At 39.9% G+C, this 18,447-nt stretch overlaps 4 protein-coding genes across 8 annotated transcripts; 3 read left to right on the forward strand and 1 right to left on the reverse strand.

Moving 5' to 3' along the window:
• The first annotated feature begins 701 nt into the window (after positions 1-701).
• Positions 702-3,221, forward strand: LOC133708911 (uncharacterized). Of its 5 annotated transcripts, none has more exons than XM_062134510.1 (2): positions 702-2,005; positions 2,691-3,221. In XM_062134510.1, the coding sequence occupies exon 1, from the start codon at positions 863-865 to the stop codon at positions 1,997-1,999; it is 1,137 nt and encodes a 378-aa protein (XP_061990494.1). In that variant the 5' UTR covers positions 702-862; the 3' UTR covers positions 2,000-2,005; positions 2,691-3,221. The 5 variants fall into 5 exon arrangements, with proteins under 5 accessions (XP_061990494.1, XP_061990479.1, XP_061990470.1 ...); XM_062134495.1 differs by having other exon boundaries at positions 2,703-3,221; XM_062134486.1 differs by having other exon boundaries at positions 2,788-3,221.
• Positions 3,222-3,826: 605 nt separating this feature from the next.
• On the forward strand, positions 3,827-5,222 carry LOC133726911 (probable CCR4-associated factor 1 homolog 6). The gene is made up of 2 exons (XM_062154548.1): positions 3,827-4,082; positions 4,167-5,222. Exon 2 carries the CDS (start codon positions 4,224-4,226, stop codon positions 5,046-5,048), a length of 825 nt encoding a protein of 274 aa, XP_062010532.1. The 5' UTR covers positions 3,827-4,082; positions 4,167-4,223; the 3' UTR covers positions 5,049-5,222.
• Positions 5,223-6,460: 1,238 nt separating this feature from the next.
• LOC133726912 (uncharacterized) lies at positions 6,461-9,178 on the reverse strand. Its single transcript, XM_062154549.1, has 8 exons — positions 8,995-9,178; positions 8,648-8,736; positions 8,182-8,245; positions 7,701-7,778; positions 7,448-7,524; positions 7,289-7,355; positions 7,098-7,205; positions 6,461-6,810 (listed from the first exon to the last, which is right to left on the reverse strand). The coding sequence occupies exons 1-8, from the start codon at positions 9,064-9,066 to the stop codon at positions 6,781-6,783; spliced, it is 585 nt and encodes a 194-aa protein (XP_062010533.1). The 5' UTR covers positions 9,067-9,178; the 3' UTR covers positions 6,461-6,780.
• A 1,169-nt stretch (positions 9,179-10,347) lies between these two features.
• Positions 10,348-18,166, forward strand: LOC133708937 (FIP1[V]-like protein). The gene is made up of 8 exons (XM_062134530.1): positions 10,348-11,318; positions 12,779-13,035; positions 13,392-13,518; positions 13,597-13,665; positions 13,778-13,918; positions 14,108-14,209; positions 14,310-16,280; positions 16,989-18,166. Exons 1-8 carry the CDS (start codon positions 10,530-10,532, stop codon positions 17,529-17,531), a joined length of 3,999 nt encoding a protein of 1,332 aa, XP_061990514.1. The 5' UTR covers positions 10,348-10,529; the 3' UTR covers positions 17,532-18,166.
• Positions 18,167-18,447: the final 281 nt, after the last annotated feature.

Raw genomic sequence — 18,447 nt, forward strand, 5'->3', positions numbered from 1 at the left:
GAGCTATGTTTTTAAGTAGGCGTGACATTTTTAGCATTGATATGCCAACAACCATTTTGAATTATACTATCAGTGCTGGTTCTCTTTGATTTTCGATTTGCCTAGTAAATGATGACAGTTGTATTCGAAAACCAAATTTAGCCATGCAAAACAAATATCTGAAAATAACTAGATAGATTTGGCACTAGTCTTGAGAGTTGCGGCTTTAACATGTGGAATCTGGCTAAAGTTCAAAAGTTGGTTAGGGAGTTGAGCTCTAGATTACATCGATTATTCATCTAAGCTTTTCACCTTGTCGGTTAATCGAATTTGTTAGTTCTCATATTAACACTTGAAATTGTGAAACCGATAAATTCAATTAAGCAGTTGATTACAGTTGAATAAAACATATAAATCCGCAATCTCGAGTTCTCTTCTTTTAAACTAGTCTTCTTCATACATGCTCTGCATGTGTAATAATTTTTCTTTAAGAAAAAAAAAATGAAATAAAATAGTTATTGCAGAGAGAAAATAGTGGGAGAAAAAGTAGGGGTTGTGGGATCATTTCTTTTTTATTTTTTAATAAAAATTTATTTTATAATTATCCAATTTACACTTGTGATTTAATTTATTCTTAAAGTTTTTTAATATTTCAAGATTAAATCTGTTAAAATTTTCAGTTTTGGCTAACAAAACCTCTTCTCTTAATAATAGTATAGATAAAAGAAAAATAGCGCAAGCAACACCGACCGACTTCCCCTGTATCTGACAAACAAAACATATAAATCCCCAAATTCCCAACTCCTCAGTTCTTCCAACGATCCTCCCAGCAGCTTCTTCAATTAATTTCAATTTCACAGACCCTTCCCAAATCAAACCCACCATGCATTCCAAGCCCCAAACTTTCCAAATCTTCCTCGAATCCCCACAACTCCAAATCCCAACCCAAACCCTAACCCTATCCCCAATTCAAACCCCAACTCTCCACCACCTCAAGCTTTCTCTTTTCTCCCAAACCCTTCCCTCCCTCTACTTCACCCTCAATGGAAAGCCCTTACTCGACTCCACCCCGCTTCTCAGTTCCGAAATTTTCCCCCTTTCGACCCTAATTTTGCAATTTAGAGCTCCCGGCGGAGGCGGCGATGGCGGCGCCACCGGGGCCGAGTCGAGGGATTGCTATCTCAACATGTACGCCGAGAAAAAGCCTGACAAGGTCGACCCGTACGAGCAGAGACTCTCCAAGTTTCTGAACTGCGCCCTTTCCAATGAGCCATTGAAGGATCCTTGCGTTGTGGATTTGCTTGGGAATGTGTTCAATAAGGAGCCTCTGGTTGAGGCCTTGTTGGGGAAGAAGGTGCCGAAAGCTTTCGGGCACATTAAGGGTTTAAGGGACATGGTTCCTGTGCATTTTACTTCGATTAACTTGCCCGAATCGGAGTCTCAGGCCACGGCCACCGGACCGAGGTTTCAGTGCCCCATTACGGGGCTGGAGTTTAATGGGAAGTCTAAGTTTCTGGCGTTGAGGAGTTGCGGGCATGTGTTGAGTGCAAAGGCATTGAAGGAGGTGAAGTCCTCGGCTTGCCTTGTGTGTCATGTGGGGTTTTCGGAGGAGGATAAGATTGTGATAAATGGGAATGAGGAGGAGGTCGCGGCACTGAGGGAGAGGATGGAGGCTGAGAAGGCAAAATCGAGGGGGAAGAAGGTGAAGAAGGTGAAAAATGGGGAGGGGGTTGGGAATGCGGAGGAGGAGGGTTCGAGGTTGAGTGGTACGAAGCATGGCATTGATGTGAAGGGTGTGGAGAAGGCTTCGGCGAAGGTGGAGGGGAATGGGAAGATTGGGAATGGTGGGGAGAATGTGAAGGGTGTGAGTAATGGTCCTGCGGTGAAGAAGTTTAAGGCGGTGGATGCAGCCCCAGCTAATGCTACTAAGGAAGTGTATGCTTCGATTTTCACTTCGTCGAGCAAGAAGAAGTTTAAGGAGACATATTCTTGTAGATCTCTCCCACTTGGTAGAAACTGATTGAGGGTAAGGTCTACGAAAGTGTAGTGATGACATATTTGTAATGTGATTTTGGTTTTTATTCCTGAATTTGTTGTAATTTGTAGTTCATCTTTGATGGAAATTTGGAAAGTTTGATATTTTCCGATTAAATGCTCTGAATTGGCTTGCACAGTTTGTTAGAAAATATAATCACTTGATGTACAATATTAGTTTGAATTTTGTTGATTATGCTTCTAGCAATAAATAGCAGATGATTCATACTTCCTATAGTTACATTTTTCAAACCTTTTTTTTCCTTCAGTACTGAAAGATTTTACTTCCTGCAACATATCAGTGGCATTTGCAGGAGCTGTACTGTTCATCCTTAGAAAACATATTTTTGGTTTCTTGATAGTATTGTAAACCAGGCATTTAAACTTGAAGAGCCTAATGTAAGTAGCAAAAGCTGTCAATCTGTATAGGCTTGATACTGTAGGGTTGTTGAGCACCATTATCCTGTTCTTTTGATTGTTTCTATGTAGCTGTTCATAGTGGCCAACAGGAGACCTGTGGCATACTTTCAGTGTAGATGGGTAAACTAGATTACATTTCCTATTTGGGTTATGTTAGTTAGTCATAGTTTGATCAGGTTTTCTGGATGTGTTCCTAATCCTAGTTGGGTTATATTTACTTTTCCAGTTTGACCTGATTAAGATTAAGATTAATGCAGAGTTAGGTGCAGGGTTATGAGAATTCTTGTCCAGATTGGGTGGATAACTGGATGCATATTGTACTGATTTTGGGTTTGCTACAATTGGAATGCTCAGGGTGTGCTGCTTTGGCAGGGTCCATTTTTCATGAACAACAACAAAAGCAACAGCAGTACTAGTTCTAGTGCTAATGGTGAATCCTGATATTGATGACCGCTATCATGTAGATGAAATTAATGGTCCTGATGGTGACATTGGTGTATGCAAACTATTGCTAAGGATGTCTGCGGTTTATGTAACGAAGTCTGCAGTTGTGTGAGGACTGAGGACGGTTGTTTAAACAACGACCCTCAGCTAATCGTTTGGGAGTTCAAAGAAGAAGAACTGGACCAAACAGCGGTAGAAGGAGATGGGGAACTTGATTTGAAACACATGAGAACTTATTCACTGGACAGAGACAAGCTTCTGAATGATCTATCAATACAGATGTTGTCTGAATTTGAATTGCCTAGTGCTATAAACTGAGTGCTATGAAGTGGTTGGCCTTAGCCCTTCTATCTCCTTGACTCCTTCAGTTATCTACAACTTGTGTATATTCACATATTGGAGGCAGTTCTAAATCCAACCAAAATCCAAAAATATCACGCCGAAATAGCAATGAATCGTTCAAATGCACACAAAGCAAAAGCAAAGCAATCTAATGGACTGGTTACAACAACGTCCCATCTCCTAGATATCATGTTGCTACCACTTTCAAGAAGGAATATTTTATATACGGTCAACTCGTTCCGATCAAAAACTCCCGGTTCCGGAGAGTGTTTACTTCTATTTTAACCTCCCTTTTATTGGAAGAGATTCTGAGTTTGAAATAAGCGACACTCTTAGTACCAAAAACAAATATCATAGAGAATGAAAACATGAAATTGATAGAAAGTTATTCTATGCTCCAGTAATACATCTCAGCCTTTGATATGTAATCAACATCTTTTTTAATAACAAAAAAAATGCACTTGATGATATCCAACCGTCCATTTATGTTATTGCAACTACACGTCAGTGTTCTGAAATCCCGTCCTCAAATGGATGCGGAAATTAGAAGGGCAAAATGGACAAGAACTGTGAAGTAAAGGCATATATAAACCCCAACTCACCACCAGGTTCTCTCTCCCATTTACCTCACTAGTAGCTCTTCCTTGCTGTTCCAATGTAAGCAAGGAAAGGCTTTTTTACAGCGCTTTCTTCCAAAACGACGTAAAACCCTTTTCCTATTTAGACCTTCACCTCTCTGTTCCAACCAAAACCCTCAAAAACCCTAAAATCTTGTTCAACCTAATCACCAAATCCTTGAGGGGAAACCCTCGTTTCGCTTCAATCGTTTCATTTCTGAGACGCCCAAGTCGTCAATTGTTGAGGTGAGTTCTCGCACCTTCTTGATTTTCGGGATTGATTTCTAGGGTTTCAGATTTTGATTTTGGTTTTCTTGGATTCCTATGCAGATTTATGGTTTTTCCTCTTCTGGGCTTGGTTATCTGCTTCAATTTGTGTCAAAGAAAATGTCTTTTTTGTTGAAGAGTGATTCAGTTCACATTAGGGAAGTTTGGAACGATAATCTTGATGTGGAGTTTGAATTGATTCGGAATATCGTAGACGATTACCCTTATATAGCTATGGATACAGAGTTTCCGGGTATCGTTTTGCGTCCCTTGGGGACTTTCAAGAACACTTTTGATTATAATTATCAGACCCTTAAGTCCAATGTAGACCTGTTGAAGTTGATTCAGCTGGGTCTCACGTTTTCGGATGAGAATGGGAAGCTGCCCACCTGTGGAACTGACAAGTACTGTGTGTGGCAGTTCAATTTCTGCGACTTTAATGTTAATGAGGATATGTATGCTCTGGATTCGATTGAGTTATTGTCCCACAGCGGAATGGATTTCACGAAGAACAATGAGAAGGGTGTTGATGCTCGTAAGTTCACTGAGCTGTTGATGACCTCTGGCATTGTGCTGAATGAAAATGTGGTTTGGGTGACATTCCATAGTGGATATGATTTCGGCTACTTGCTCAAGCTGCTTACCTGCAAAACCCTTCCAGACTCACAGACGGAGTTCTTTGATGTGATCAATTTGTACTTCCCGACGATTTATGATGTCAAGCATCTGATGAGGTTCTGCAACAGCCTTCATGGTGGGTTGAACAAGCTGGCAGAGCTGTTAGATGTGGAGAGAGTTGGCATTTCTCACCAAGCTGGTTCTGATAGTTTACTCACCAGTTCTACCTTCATGATATTGAAAAAGAGTTTCTTTAGTGGGTCTCCTGAGAAATATGCTGGTGTCTTGTATGGTCTTGGTATTGAGGATGGACAGGATTCTCATTGAAAATGAAAAAAGAAAAGAAAAGAAATATTAATAAAAATAACTGAGTGTTGTTAGAATACAAGTGCGTGCCTGTTGCAATGTTTCCGTATTCTCTTATGTTATATTTTCTCTTATGTTTTGTTCTTATGGATATTTAACTGCTTGCAGCTATTAGAGGTTATGATTCAAATTCCATTGTCTTTCTTAGGATTTGCGCATTCCCCGCAGCAGGTGCTAATCGGAACTGTCTTTATTTTCCTCAAAGCGCTTTTTTATTTATTTACAGTTTTTGCTTTAGGAGAAAACTGGAGAAAGAAAGGAAAATGATTGGAACCCTTTGTTTTCATGAACTGCTTTCCTTTTGTTACCAGCTTTTAAGAATTAGACAAAGTCCTCTACTTTTTTTTTTTGGTTAAACTTATAAAGCTTGAAAGTGAAAAGATATTGATCAGTTTTGTTGCAAACTGAAATATTTAACTGCTGGAGATGGCAGGAAATTTAACTAGTGAACTGTTTCTACTATCCGGTGCTTGCTTCAGGTTATTTAAGTTTACTGTATCAGGCCTCTAGCTGTGTATGCTCACCAAGTTGATCAGTTCCATAATGTTTTTGAAATTTTATATGTTTTGTGCACCAATTCGGAGCATTAGTACTGTTATTGCTAAGTCCTTGATGAATCTAACATAGTCTGTAGTTTCATACTCCATTCTCTATCTATGTTTTCTGCAGTTTTCTCTGATATCATTATATCATTATCAGTGAATACTGATGACATGACAATTTGACTAGGATTTGCAAAATGTTGGCATGGTTTCTACTGCTAGTATAAACTAACGTGTGAGGTGTTTAAGATTGCTCCTCCTATTATGTGCTTTTTGCAATTTCTTGCTCTGAGAGCACAATGCCTCAACAAAAGTTAAGTTGTGAATAATGCTGCGATAACTTCTTGTTTCGCTAAAGCTGAGTTCATAGATGCTTACGATCCATTATAGATGGATGGATATAGGGATAGAAGCCAAGCGTATCTTTCGTTTAGTGTACACTGATTAAACACCATTTTATGGTCAGCCATTGTGTTTCTTTGAGGTCACATGGCTGGCTGCAGGTCTCTACCTCTGAGATTTGAGGAGGGATAACATCCAATTTAGTGTTTGACAAGGAAACATATATTTGGGGAGTGAAAATCCTTTCTGATCATGGCTATTTTAATTCAAGAAAGCACCATGCTACTTGATGTTAGTTTCTCCTTAAATGCTCATCCTGCTGGTTAAACTCTGACTATTATTTGCTCTATAAACGGTCATTAAGCGGGATGCAAATCCTAAAAACATTGCCATCTGCTTCAATTCTATCACCAACTGAAGTAGAGGCGTGCATTTGTGAGAATATAACAAGCCAATTATAATCTTCCGCACCAACACAGATTAAATACATATGAGGAGATTGTGGATGATTGAAGTAGCATTCCACATTCTGCAGCTTAACCACAAGGCCATAAATCATTTGGAGTTCCTACCAGAAACAAATAACTCTTCTTGTTCTTTTTTTACTTCACTCCTGATTGGATCACAGCTAACGCTTACAAATTACAATTGTCACTACTTTCAAATCAGCATTGTGAAATAGCTTACACAAGTATGATTCATATGATTCGAGGTGACTGCTTGACAACCCAAATGTAAGACCACCATTTTTTATCATAATAAGGAGGAGCTTTAGAGAAAAATAAGATATGACTATCGTGGCCTTAACATCAACCCAACCTTGCTTCCCTTCGTAGTACCTTGCAGTGGAAAAAGAATCATTGAGATAAAAAAGCAAAGACAGAAATGGAACCTCAAAACCAAAGCTACTATATGGCCACACAAGAGTAAGAAATGTAAACAAATTGCAAAAATGGAACATCAAACGAGATTAAATTTAATGGACTTTCAAATGCACAAGGCCAGCGGACGCACAATTGGCACGTCGACTCCCATCAAATCTAACTGAAATACATCCAACCACCCGTGCATTTGAAACTCCAATGTTTGTGTATAAAATACTAATTCAGAAAAAGTGAATTGTCACCTCTTCAGCAAATTTTATCAAAATGGTTGTCCGAGGTCGTTGCTGACCTTCCACTGGTACAAAATGAGCTGTTACCACAGCTGGAAAACCAGCACCATCCAAAACACCCTTCATAGTAAAAGACAATGACAATGAGACCTTATAAGAACTGGATGAAGGAAATGATAAGGAAGAAAGAGAGTAGCACTTACCCTTACAATTCCAGCAACAAATGCTCCACAATTAAATGTTCCCATGTCTTTTGGAATCGAAATAAATCTACAACCAAAAGTTGGTGAGACTTTAATCGAAAGCGACAGACAAATTTCACAATACATGGTATAATTTCACTTTACTGCTTAAACTGTTACCTGTTCACAAGGAGTTCCTTCTCGCTAATCATGTACTCGTCTTCATGTTCAGTGCCTTTCTCTAGTGAATCAGCTACCTAATTTGCACCCATCAACAACCAGTGAACACTAGGTTTAAGCACATCACGGACTTTCATGTGTATAGGTCGAACGGACATACACTTGTACATGCATATCCATAGGTATGCATGTGTGTATCATCACGTGTGTGTGTGTTTTTTTTTTTGGAGTTCAGTAGAGTTTATCCACTCACCTTTCCGAATAACACCTTCCATACTGTGCTATGCACAAAAGACAGGATACCCAACAGTCGTGTCTCCCTTCTGTTTCCCTATAGCAACAAAGAAACATCAACACAACATTTTTGTCGAATTAAGCACCTGTGCAGTCTCACAGCCTACACTCGTAAATTAAGCTCTATTGATAAACTCATTGAATTTATTATGGACGATTAGGGTTCTAGGTTCCAAAACATGAAGATGACATTGGTAGATCACAATTCCAGAAGATGCAGAAGTGCATTAACAATTATCTGCAATCTCTTCATCAACCTAGAATTTTGCTTACAAAACAACCAATGCAACAGTCATCTAGATAGAAGCAATTTATAGATAGATAACATCTTACAAACCCAAAAAGTGGACATCTGCCTTTAATTTCCTAGTTTACAGCCAAAATGAATTAAAGGGTCTATTCACTCACACATATTTCTGTTCAAGAACTAGAAGTCATACCTTATCCCTATGGCAAAGAAGCTCCAGAACTCGAGCTCCAACAGCATAGCCTGCATCTTCCAGCCTGCCCCATTGTGCATAAACATGTTCAAATTTCGTTCCATAAAATTTTCAAAATAGTATTTCAAAAGAAGTCAATGTAAAGCAATAAGGAAAGAAATTGTCTTTGCTTTCTGTCACACCAAGTCCCAATATCCTTGCTTTCTTCACTTAAAGTAAAAGATTCTGAACAATGAATTTTTTGGTACTCAATTACCAAACGATAGTAGCACAGCGATCTAAACTTAATGACAGAAATTCATTTTCAGGTGAAAGAGTAAGCTAGCGCTTAGAGAATACTGCATATAATGGAACTTCCATTCTTTCACATTTGTCTCAGAAATTCAATAGATCCCCTAAAACAAACCAAATTCGAATGCACATGAGCACATAACAAAGCAACCAAAATACCAAGAATGTGAATCACCTTCTTTCTAGCTCGGCAATGTTGTCAACCTGTGTCTGATTGTACTGCACAAGCTCCGAAAACAAGAACGCAAAAGCACTCAAACTCACCTGAAACAAGCATCAAACCCCAAAATCAGCAACCAAATCAAAAGCCCCAAATCACAAACACCTTAAAATTCAATAAAACAGAAAAACCCAGTTCCTCATCACTCAAATTAAGGTCAATTCAGTACAAAGTTTCGATCTTTACCCAAAAATCGAGTACCCAACACACAGAGATCCATTAAAATCACACCCATTTAGTTCAGGGATTAAGTAATTTGATGCATAACGAAACAAAAAGTGAATGAGCTAGAGAGAGAAGACCTCTTGTTTTCCTTTGCTGAGAGGCCTGTCGAGGACGTTAGAGTACTGCTTCATCTTCCCGACTCCGATCATTCTCCTCCTCTTTGGTTTTGGAATAAACAGAGATGGAGGTGGTGCGGATCCGATTTCGAAAGCACGAGTCTTTCACAAGTTTCAGTGATGTATTGAGTATTCACTCTCTAGTTTCACCATCTCATTCCTTATGGTCATTGCTTTTTTACTGTTGCTTTCGTAACTTTTTGCTTTGGGGTTAATTTCATTTTTGGAGGCTTTAAATATGAAACCTTTTTTGCATTACCCGATAAAAGTAAATTTTACACTTTTTGCTAATTGGTGTTTGTCAGAGTACATAGATTTTGTTGAGAGTCTTGGTATTATTTCAGGATGTTCTCTTTATGCTTATTGTAATCTGGGGTTCAGGCTCTACGTCTCCCCTTGTATTCTACAATTTCATTAATCAAGGCTTGAGGGCAGCCGCACCAACCTCATTTCAAAAAAAAAAAAAAAAAAAGATGCGAGTGGAAAAACTCAAAAAGAATATTGAGAAATTAGTTTCGGTACTCCACTTTAACAGTTGCATTTTACTCTGATGTTTAATGTCAGGTACATTTTTTGTTCCTTAGTTTGAAATGATGGCCGATAGGCCAGTTACGCACACCTTTACCACGAAAAGGAGAAACTAAGTACTGTAGGGGGGACAAAAAGCTTAAACGAAGAATTTTGTACCTAATGCGTACCTATAGATCGGAAAAAGAATGCCTATAGTGCATACTATTTTCAACATATCTCAACTAATTATAAGAACAAAGTTGTGTACTCAACTAGTGTCAAACAAAACTCATATGAATGTAATTTGTGTGTACTATCTCAATGTAACGAGGGATCAAATAAATCAATTTGATATATATAAACTCGAGTTAATTTACAACTGTAAGAAGCTAGTCTACTATTATAAAAAGTTAGTCTACATTGATATATCGATGTGTTTTTTGTAGTACATTCTTATATTTTTAAATTTATACAATTTGCAATGTTGGTGGAAAGTTTTGTAGTACATAGAAAGGAAGCAAAGGATTTCCATCACATCACCAAATCAAGTGCAACCCAACTAAGAACTGCCACACTATAGCTCTTACCTATTTATAACGTACAGTCCCCATTGGCAACATGGCCAGCCTATATCTTCCACTCCCATACCCCAAAACACCCAACAAAAAGGAAAGAAAACCCAATACAACCAAAAAAACAAGAAAAAAAGAACAATAATAATGACATCAATATCAGAAAATTCAAATTTTCTTTAACAAATTCAGATTCATAGTACATTTCCCCAAAACAATTTCGAAAAAAAAAAAGAAAAAAAAAAAACACATAAAAAGCAACGAAGAAAAGTTGAAGCTTTCTTCTTATAACACAAAAACACACATTAGGCTTCCGCCATTGCTCTTCTTCTTCTTCTTCTTCACTCTTGCAGAGAGAACTCAAACCCTTAAAAGACTTCACCTTTATCTCTCTCTCTCTCTCTCTGGTTTCAGATGGAAGACGACGATGAATTCGGAGATCTCTACACAGACGTTATCCAATCCTTCCAGTCATCATCCCAGCCGCCCTCCTCCGCTCCGGCGCCGCCGCAATCGCTCCACCGTCCGATCGATCTCAACCTCAAGACCGAAGACGCCGACGACGAGATCCTAGCCCCAGCTCCACCTCCTCGCTCCCACGAGTCCAATCCCAATTCGCAAACCCTAGCTCCCGATTCGACCAGAGCCTCCGATTCGGGCGGCGGTGCTAGGGTTTTGGAGGTGAAAGACGTCAAATTGCAGAGTAAAGATTCGGATTTGACGGAAAAGGAGGTGAATTTCGATATCGAGGAGGAGGGGAACAATGGAATTTCCGGTCTGGGATTGGACGCCGTGATTCCGGGTCTTTCGGCCGCCGCACCGGTGAATAACACGGCGGCGAATGTGGAGAACAACCCGGAAGGTTCGAGAAGGGACGGAGGCGGAGGCGGAGGCGGAGGCGATGATTGGGACAGTGATGATAGCGAGGATGATTTGCAGATTGTGTTGAATGATAACAACCCAATGGGGATGGAGAGAGGCAATGGCGAAGAGGATGACGACGACGGGTTGGTTATTGTGGCGGACAGTGAGCACAACGGGCCGGCGGAGGAGCAAGAGTGGGAAGAGGGGCAGCAGGGGGCGGCGGAGGGGGAGAGGAAGGAGATGGGGGAGGCAGGGAAAGGCGGAGGAGGCGGTCCGGTGGTGGCTCCGAAAATTGGGTATAGCAATCATGGGTATCATCCATTTCATTCCCAGTTTAAGGTTAGTTTAGTTGTGTTAATATATTGAATTGAAAGTAGGGAGCTTTTTGTATATGGGGTTATCTCGTCTCCCCTTGTTTTGATGAGAAATTTAGGATTGTAAATTACCTGCATTGTAAGGTACAATCTGAATGGCCTAGTTAGTTTAGTGAAATTGATAATTTGGATTTGGTTTGGCATTGTTTTAGTTACTGGAGTGTATGCTACTTGAAAATTATAATGGAAGTCAATACTTTTACTCAATGCAGAATCGTTTATGTTCTATTTTTATTGGCAATTTGAATTTTGCTTGTCTGTGGGGGACTCTGTAATACCCTGTGTAATATTTGTTTTAAAGAAATTACAGTACTAAACGAGCTGTTTCTATCTACTCTTCTTGATCAATCACAAGCACAATGTGAACTCCTGGATATTTTACAACCCTTGCAACTTCCAATCTTCAGATTTGCTCACCACTGTAAGTGGCTTGTTATGCTGCTATGGATTCTTCAATGTTGCCTTTCTGTGGCATATTTAACTACAGTGAGGCCCAAGGCACCTATACAGAGCTGAAGAATCGAGGATTACAGTGTTGATTTAAAATTACTCCACTTCAAAATCTATACATGCTCTCATTGACCTAAAACAACCTCCCTGCCATGCCGCTATTTCCACACTATATACTATATGACCAAGCACATATCTATACACTTCATGTCTAAATAAGAAAGAATATTGCTTGAAACTCTGAATAACAGCAGTACATCATGCAAATTGTTCTGACTATTTTATCTTAGATAGGTGAACTCGACTGCCAGTTAAGATATCAACAGAATAAACCAGTTTTGCTTCAGTGCTCTTTGTCTTTTAAGGATTAGTATCTTCCTGAAGTGGTTTTGATCGGTAATCTTCTTGGAGTAAATTTGAGTGAATCTATCCAGTCGGGGAACAGTTGTTTTACTTCAGGTCCCATTATTGATATAGCCAATCCTACTGCGTCTATGTTATGCTGTTTTTACTTCTTGGAAACCTATTTAACTGTTTGCAGATAAGCAGGTCTAATAGGTCTTGGCTCTCCCCTTCACCTTTCAAATAATTAGTGCCCAACTAACTGATTCTTGAATATATCTTGACTCTTTTCCCTCTTCACACAGCTATTTCACGATTCTTGAAGTGCTAGGCTTATTCTACAACTTCCAACTCTTGTTTTTGGCCAATTTTATGTTTTAGCTCTGATATGTTTTCATGATTTTAGATGTGTGATAGATGGTTTGACATGATTTTGAAATGTTTTATATATGTCTGACTCATCATATATGTTGTCCTATGATCATACATTATCAAGCAATTGTATTGTTTCTTACTTGAAGCAGAAATATGTTAAATGAATGTCATATGCAACTTGCTCTATGTTATTTAGTAAGTTTGATTATAGTGCTACACTTTTAAACCTAATATTTGTTTGTTTTATATCTTATGCAGTATGTGAGACCTGGTGCTGTGCCAATGCCTGGACCAACAACTTCTGGTCCTGGAGGAGTCCCGGGTCAAGTTCGTCCACTTGTAAACATGGGTCCAACACCTGGTCGAGGTAGAGGTGACTGGAGACCAACTGGATTAAAAAATGGTACTCCGCTGCAGAAAAATTATCATTCGGGCTTTGGTACACCTGGTTGGGGAAACAATATGGGTGGTCGCGGTTTCGGGGGTGGACTTGAATTCACACTTCCTTCTCACAAGTAATGTTCACGATAAGTTATAAGTTATCCGTATACGTGGTGAACTAGATTGTTTTCTGCTGACTTCCATGATAGTGTCATACTGTTGCGTTTTTCTTTTGTTCTGGGTTGGAGTATATCATTAAGTTTTCTACTACCTTACTAGGTTACATATGTGGAAAGTTATAACATTTTCTTCTTTATTTATAAATTGCTAGATTGCATTCTATGATCAGCTTTGCATTATAGTGAGTTTCTTCAGTTGCTGACGTCAGTCTTCTGTTTATTTTGAAGTGCATGTGTCATCTTTTGGTACTTGGAAATTACTTCTGCTCTTTATTTTTTTCGTTAATGTGAAACTGCTTGATGATTTTCAGGACCATATTTGATGTCGACATTGACGGTTTTGAGGAAAAACCTTGGAAATATCCTGGTGTTGATACTTCAGACTATTTCAACTTTGGATTGAATGAAGATAGCTGGAGAGATTATTGCAAACAGCTGGTAACAATAAAACCTTAGCATCTTTTGTCTATCTTAATAAGGGAAGGTTATAATTGTTCCTATATTTAAAATATGCAGGAACAGCTCCGCTTGGAGTCCACCATGCAAAGCAAAATCCGTGTTTATGAAAGTGGACGAACAGAACAGGTAAGGGAGTGCTTATGCATCTCTTGAGAACCTATGCCATTGCATCTTTTCTTGCATTGTTTCTTCACCGCAACCAAATTTTGAGAAAACTGATAGAAAAGTTACATCACAGGAGTATGATCCAGATCTGCCTCCAGAATTGGCAGCAGCAACTGGTATGCATGACTTTCCTGCTGAAAATTCCAACCCTGGGAAGTCAGAGGGTGGGCAAAGTGATTTTGCAAAAGGATCTGCTCGCCTGCGTCCACCTATTGTATGTAGAACTTCCAAGTTTCTGCCTTACAACTATATATTGCCTGTTACATTTTTCTAATCTTCGAGACAGATATAATGTTTGATCTTTGCATGCTTTGATAAAATGCATGTGTTAATTTCATAACTCATCGGTAGATGATAAAAAGCTTAATTTTAAATCTCATTGGTTAATTTAATCTTATGCCAGCCAACTGGAAGAGCAATACAGGTGGAAAGTGGTTATGGTGAACGTTTCCCCTCAAGTGAAAACCGGCCACAGCGAATGCGTGACTCAGATGCTGTCATTGAAGTACTAATCAAATCATTCTTTAGTGTGTTGATTCCGTCTCTATGTGCTCTTATCTAATATTTTGTCATATAAGCTAACTAGTGGTTTATATCTTAAACAGATTGTCTTGCAGGACTCTTTAGATGATGATTCTTCTGCAGGAAATGGTATCCCAGACGGAAGTGAAAACGATCCTTCAAAGGAGGGTGGAAGTGCTATTGGTGAGGGGGACCTTCCACAGGATGACAAGGCCTACTTCAATGGTTTTCCACAGGCTCACAATAATCGAAAGAGGGATCCACTTGAAAGAAAAAAGCCATTCAATGATAACGTGCCAGAAGATGATGAAAGCTTGCCCTTCCGTCCAGAAGGGCCAGTCCAACATGCTGGTTCTGGGGACCAGACTCCCAGTTCTGCTGGTGGTAGTTTTGGAGAAAATAAGGGGACACAGAGAAGAGCACGTGACAGATCTCCTCGTTTGACTCCTAGCCGGAATACAAGAGACAAGAAATTTCCTGACAGTCAAAAGGAAGGATCAGTGGAAAGCGTGGATGGTAGACGTAGTCCGTTGATCTCATCTCCCGTCTCACATGGGGCTGCCCGCGAGTCAAGTGTCGAGCATAGAGGCGGTGACCAAGATGAGACTCTGCTGGGTGATGAAAGCTCTGGAATGGAAAAGGAGGAAATGGCTGCAAATGTAACTGATGATATCCATGATGGAGTTCCAAACTATCAAAAGTTGAGTTCACGAGTTGACCAGTCTGCTGATGAAGAACTTGATGATGGCGAAGACTCCAAGGCTGCAAGAAGTAGTGACAACAGCAAAGCAAGATCAGGAAGCAGTAGAGATTATCAGAAGTGGAGGGATGGGGTTGAGGAGGAAGTCATTCAAGGACGTTCAGCTCACTCGGGAGGCATCAAGAGTCACCTTGATGAAAAGGAACAGGGATTGCAAAGAAAAGGCCGTGATGGTAGACAGGAACTGGATAGAAGTCACATGTTAGTCAAAGGGAGGGAGGGTTCTTATCCGTACAGGGATTGGGATCCTAGCTCTGCTCATCATTTGCAATTGAAAAATGATGGGCTTAATAGGCGAAAAGAGAGGGAAAATCTTGACGGAGCATGGCAAAGGAGGGATGATGATCCTTATAGCAGAAGGATTAGAACTGAAGAACCAAGGAAGAGGGAACGTGGTGATGAAATGGGATCCAGGCACAGGAGTAAGGTTCGTGAAAGCGAGAGGAGTGACAAAGATGAATATATGCAGTCAAGAAAGCAGTTAGATAATGGCAGCTATAGGGTCTTTTATGATAAGGATGTTGGATCACGACCCAGGGAAAGAGAAGATAGTTTGAAGGGCAGGTATGAACATATAGATGATTACCATGGCAAGAGAAGGAAAGATGAGGAATACATGAGGAGGGACCAAATAGATAAAGAAGAACTTCTGCAGGGCCACAGAGATACTACCACTCGCCGAAAGCGGGAAAGGGATGAAGTTTTAGATCAGCGTAAAAGAGATGACCAGCAGAAAGTCAGGGATAATCCTGATGACCACCACTCTGTCAGGCACAAAGATGAAAGCTGGTTGCCGAGGGAGAGAGGTGACAGACAAAGAGAAAGGGAGGAGTGGCATAGGCTTAAGCAATCCCATGAAGAAAATATACCCAAGAGGGAAAGAGATGATGGACGAGTTTCTGTAAGGGGTGGGCGTGCTGCAGAAGACAAAGCATGGGTAGGCCATGCTAGGGCAAAGGATGAGAACAAAGGCTCTGATAAGGAGTACCAATATAAAGAGACTGTGCGACACAGTGAGCAGTCTAAAAGAAGGGATAGGGTTGAGGAGGAAAGTTCACATCATAGGGGACGTGAGGATGCTCATGCACGGGGAAATCAAATGAATATTGATGAGAGGAGATCTGGCAAGGAGAGATCAAGTACTCGCAGTGAACGTGGTGATAGCCAAAAAGTCCAAGATAGAAAACATAAAGAGAATTCAAGAAGGAATAAAGAAACTGAAATTGCTGATATCAACACTTCAGTCACTTCCAAGAGACATCAAGAAGACCAAAGTGGTCGTAGCAAGGAGATGGTATGTACCGTTCTTGACATCAGGTCTCGTGCATAATTTGTTTGTTTTTTTCAAAAAGTTTGTATTGCTTTTCTTTCCTTCAGAAATTATGTAGATAGGTTGCAATGTTTTCCTCGTACTTCATGGATACATAACTCTGAGCATGTGCAAAGTAGACTTTGTTTGGACATATTTTCTTCATGTTTCAAGCTGGATGATGGTTCAGTTTTTGTCTCTCTCCTCTAAAAAAAAAAAATGAAAAAAGAAAACTGAAATCAGAAGATGTGTTAATAACGTTGATTTCACCTAATTAGTGATCACTTCTGCAGATGAAATTTTCATGTGTATAACCAGCATGATCAGAAGCACATTTTTTTCCTGAGACCAGTGCACACTTTTGATGATTTTACTTTTTGCTTACCCCAATAGACACGTGTTAGATGCATTTGAACCAGCCCATATCTATCTTTTCCCTTTAAATGAGGTTTATGGTTTGACCAGTAGGAGGGAAGTACAGGAGGGCAGTAGGATAAACAACAACAAGTAGAACAACATGTCTATTTATCAGTTGATGACTTGGTCACTAATCCTGGAATATCCCATTTACAGTTTGCCAGTTATTCATCATTCCCTTTTTGGCTTTTGTAATTTTGTATATGACGCTAGCTGACAATATGGATGATTGGGTTGGGCTCTCTTCTCATGATTGCTTCTCTTTTGCCCCTTTAGGGCTTGAAAGGCACCCGTGAGCAAGGACCTGGTCACTCTTCTAAAAGGCACAGGGAAGATGCTTCCTCTGATGATGAGCAGCAGGATTTAAAAAAGGGGCGCTCCAAATTGGAACGATGGACAAGTCATAAGGAGAGGGATTTCAGTATCAACAGTAAGGTATCCTCTACCTTAAAGCTCAAAGAGCTTGATAGGGGATCTTCAGATGCCAGTAAACTTCCAGATGATTCCAAGCCAGTTGAGGCTGTTGATAACCATCACCCGTTGGCCGAGGAGAATGCTGGTGATCAGGATATTAAGGATGCTGACACAAAACCATTAGATACAGACACGGCATTGGAGGGTCGTCACCTGGACACAGTTGAGAAGTTGAAGAAACGAAGTGAGCGCTTCAAGCTTCCATTGCCAAGTGAAAAAGAACCATCAACAATTAAAAAGACTGAGACTGAAGTGCTGCCAGCCCCTAATAGTGACCCTCCTGTGGTGGAATCTGAGATTAAACCAGAACGGCCCGCTCGGAAAAGAAGATGGATCAGCAACTAAATCTAAAATTGAAGAGCTAAGTTAGCTGGATGGGTTGCTGTGGTACGAGGGAAGTTATGCTCGACATGATGCTGGGTTATTCAATTCTTACCTCCATGAGGGTGCAATCATTCAACCAGAAATTTGTAGGGTTTTCCCCAAAAGGCGGTGTACCTCTGCAGTAGTAATATCATTTTGTAATCCTGCTGCCACTGTATACTTAGTAATGCTTTCCTTTGTATATACTGGTGATTGTAACATTGAACTGGTCACTGATGGTGGCACAAGATTGCTTTTCGAGACTATTCATGATTGTAGTGCCCAGGTTCTATCTGGCATGCTTAGAGGTTCATGTTGAAGCCAGGTACCCCGGATTGAAAGCAAGTTGGAGGCTGTGAGGATGTAGAAACCGAGCCGAGTTTGAAAAACTCGCTTGCGAAAGAGAAGCCTTTTCGATGTGTTGGGAGATCTCTACTAGACTGGAGGTGGTGGCATAATCAGCTTATGTATACTGTACTTTAGCATCCTCTTTCTTTAATGTGATAAAAGAAAAATAGTGCTTTATACACAACATTTGAAACTCATTTGTATTGTAGGAACAAATGAGCTTTTAAAACTGCGGATTAGTGTTAAAAGAATGAACTATATTGATACTATTCTAGGAGTCACACAAAGTCTCTTTTGGTATGTCTGGTGCCTTTGAAATGCAATTGTTACATCTCTTAGTCAGGATGGCCATGTGGTTTTGTTGCATTTGTATAAGCATCCAAGACAATTACTAATCTGGTACTGATTCACGTGCTCTGTATAATTCATGCCAAATGAAAAGAAAAAGAAAACTATCTAACAGCCACTAATTGAAATTCATTATCATTCATGAGGCGAAGTTGTTCAAAAAACAAAAAAGAATAAAACACCGGAATCAATTATTTGCCAT

Source organism: Rosa rugosa, chromosome 1, assembly GCF_958449725.1.
Source record: "Rosa rugosa chromosome 1, drRosRugo1.1, whole genome shotgun sequence".
Lineage (NCBI taxonomy): Eukaryota > Viridiplantae > Streptophyta > Magnoliopsida > Rosales > Rosaceae > Rosa > Rosa rugosa.

Coding starts and splice junctions, on each gene's coding strand:
- LOC133708911 (XM_062134510.1), top strand. CDS start 863: ATGCATTCCAAGCCCCAAACTTTCCAAATCTTCCTCGAATCCCCACAA.
- LOC133726911 (XM_062154548.1), top strand. CDS start 4,224: ATGTCTTTTTTGTTGAAGAGTGATTCAGTTCACATTAGGGAAGTTTGG.
- LOC133726912 (XM_062154549.1), bottom strand. CDS start 9,066: ATGATCGGAGTCGGGAAGATGAAGCAGTACTCTAACGTCCTCGACAGG. Junction 7,779..8,181: donor TTCTTTGCCATAGGGATAAG/GTATGACTTCTA, acceptor TTGTTGCTATAG/GGAAACAGAAGGGAGACACG. Junction 6,811..7,097: donor TGATAAAATTTGCTGAAGAG/GTGACAATTCAC, acceptor TTCCACTGCAAG/GTACTACGAAGGGAAGCAAG.
- LOC133708937 (XM_062134530.1), top strand. CDS start 10,530: ATGGAAGACGACGATGAATTCGGAGATCTCTACACAGACGTTATCCAA. Junction 13,666..13,777: donor AAAGTGGACGAACAGAACAG/GTAAGGGAGTGC, acceptor GTTACATCACAG/GAGTATGATCCAGATCTGCC. Junction 13,919..14,107: donor CTCGCCTGCGTCCACCTATT/GTATGTAGAACT, acceptor ATCTTATGCCAG/CCAACTGGAAGAGCAATACA.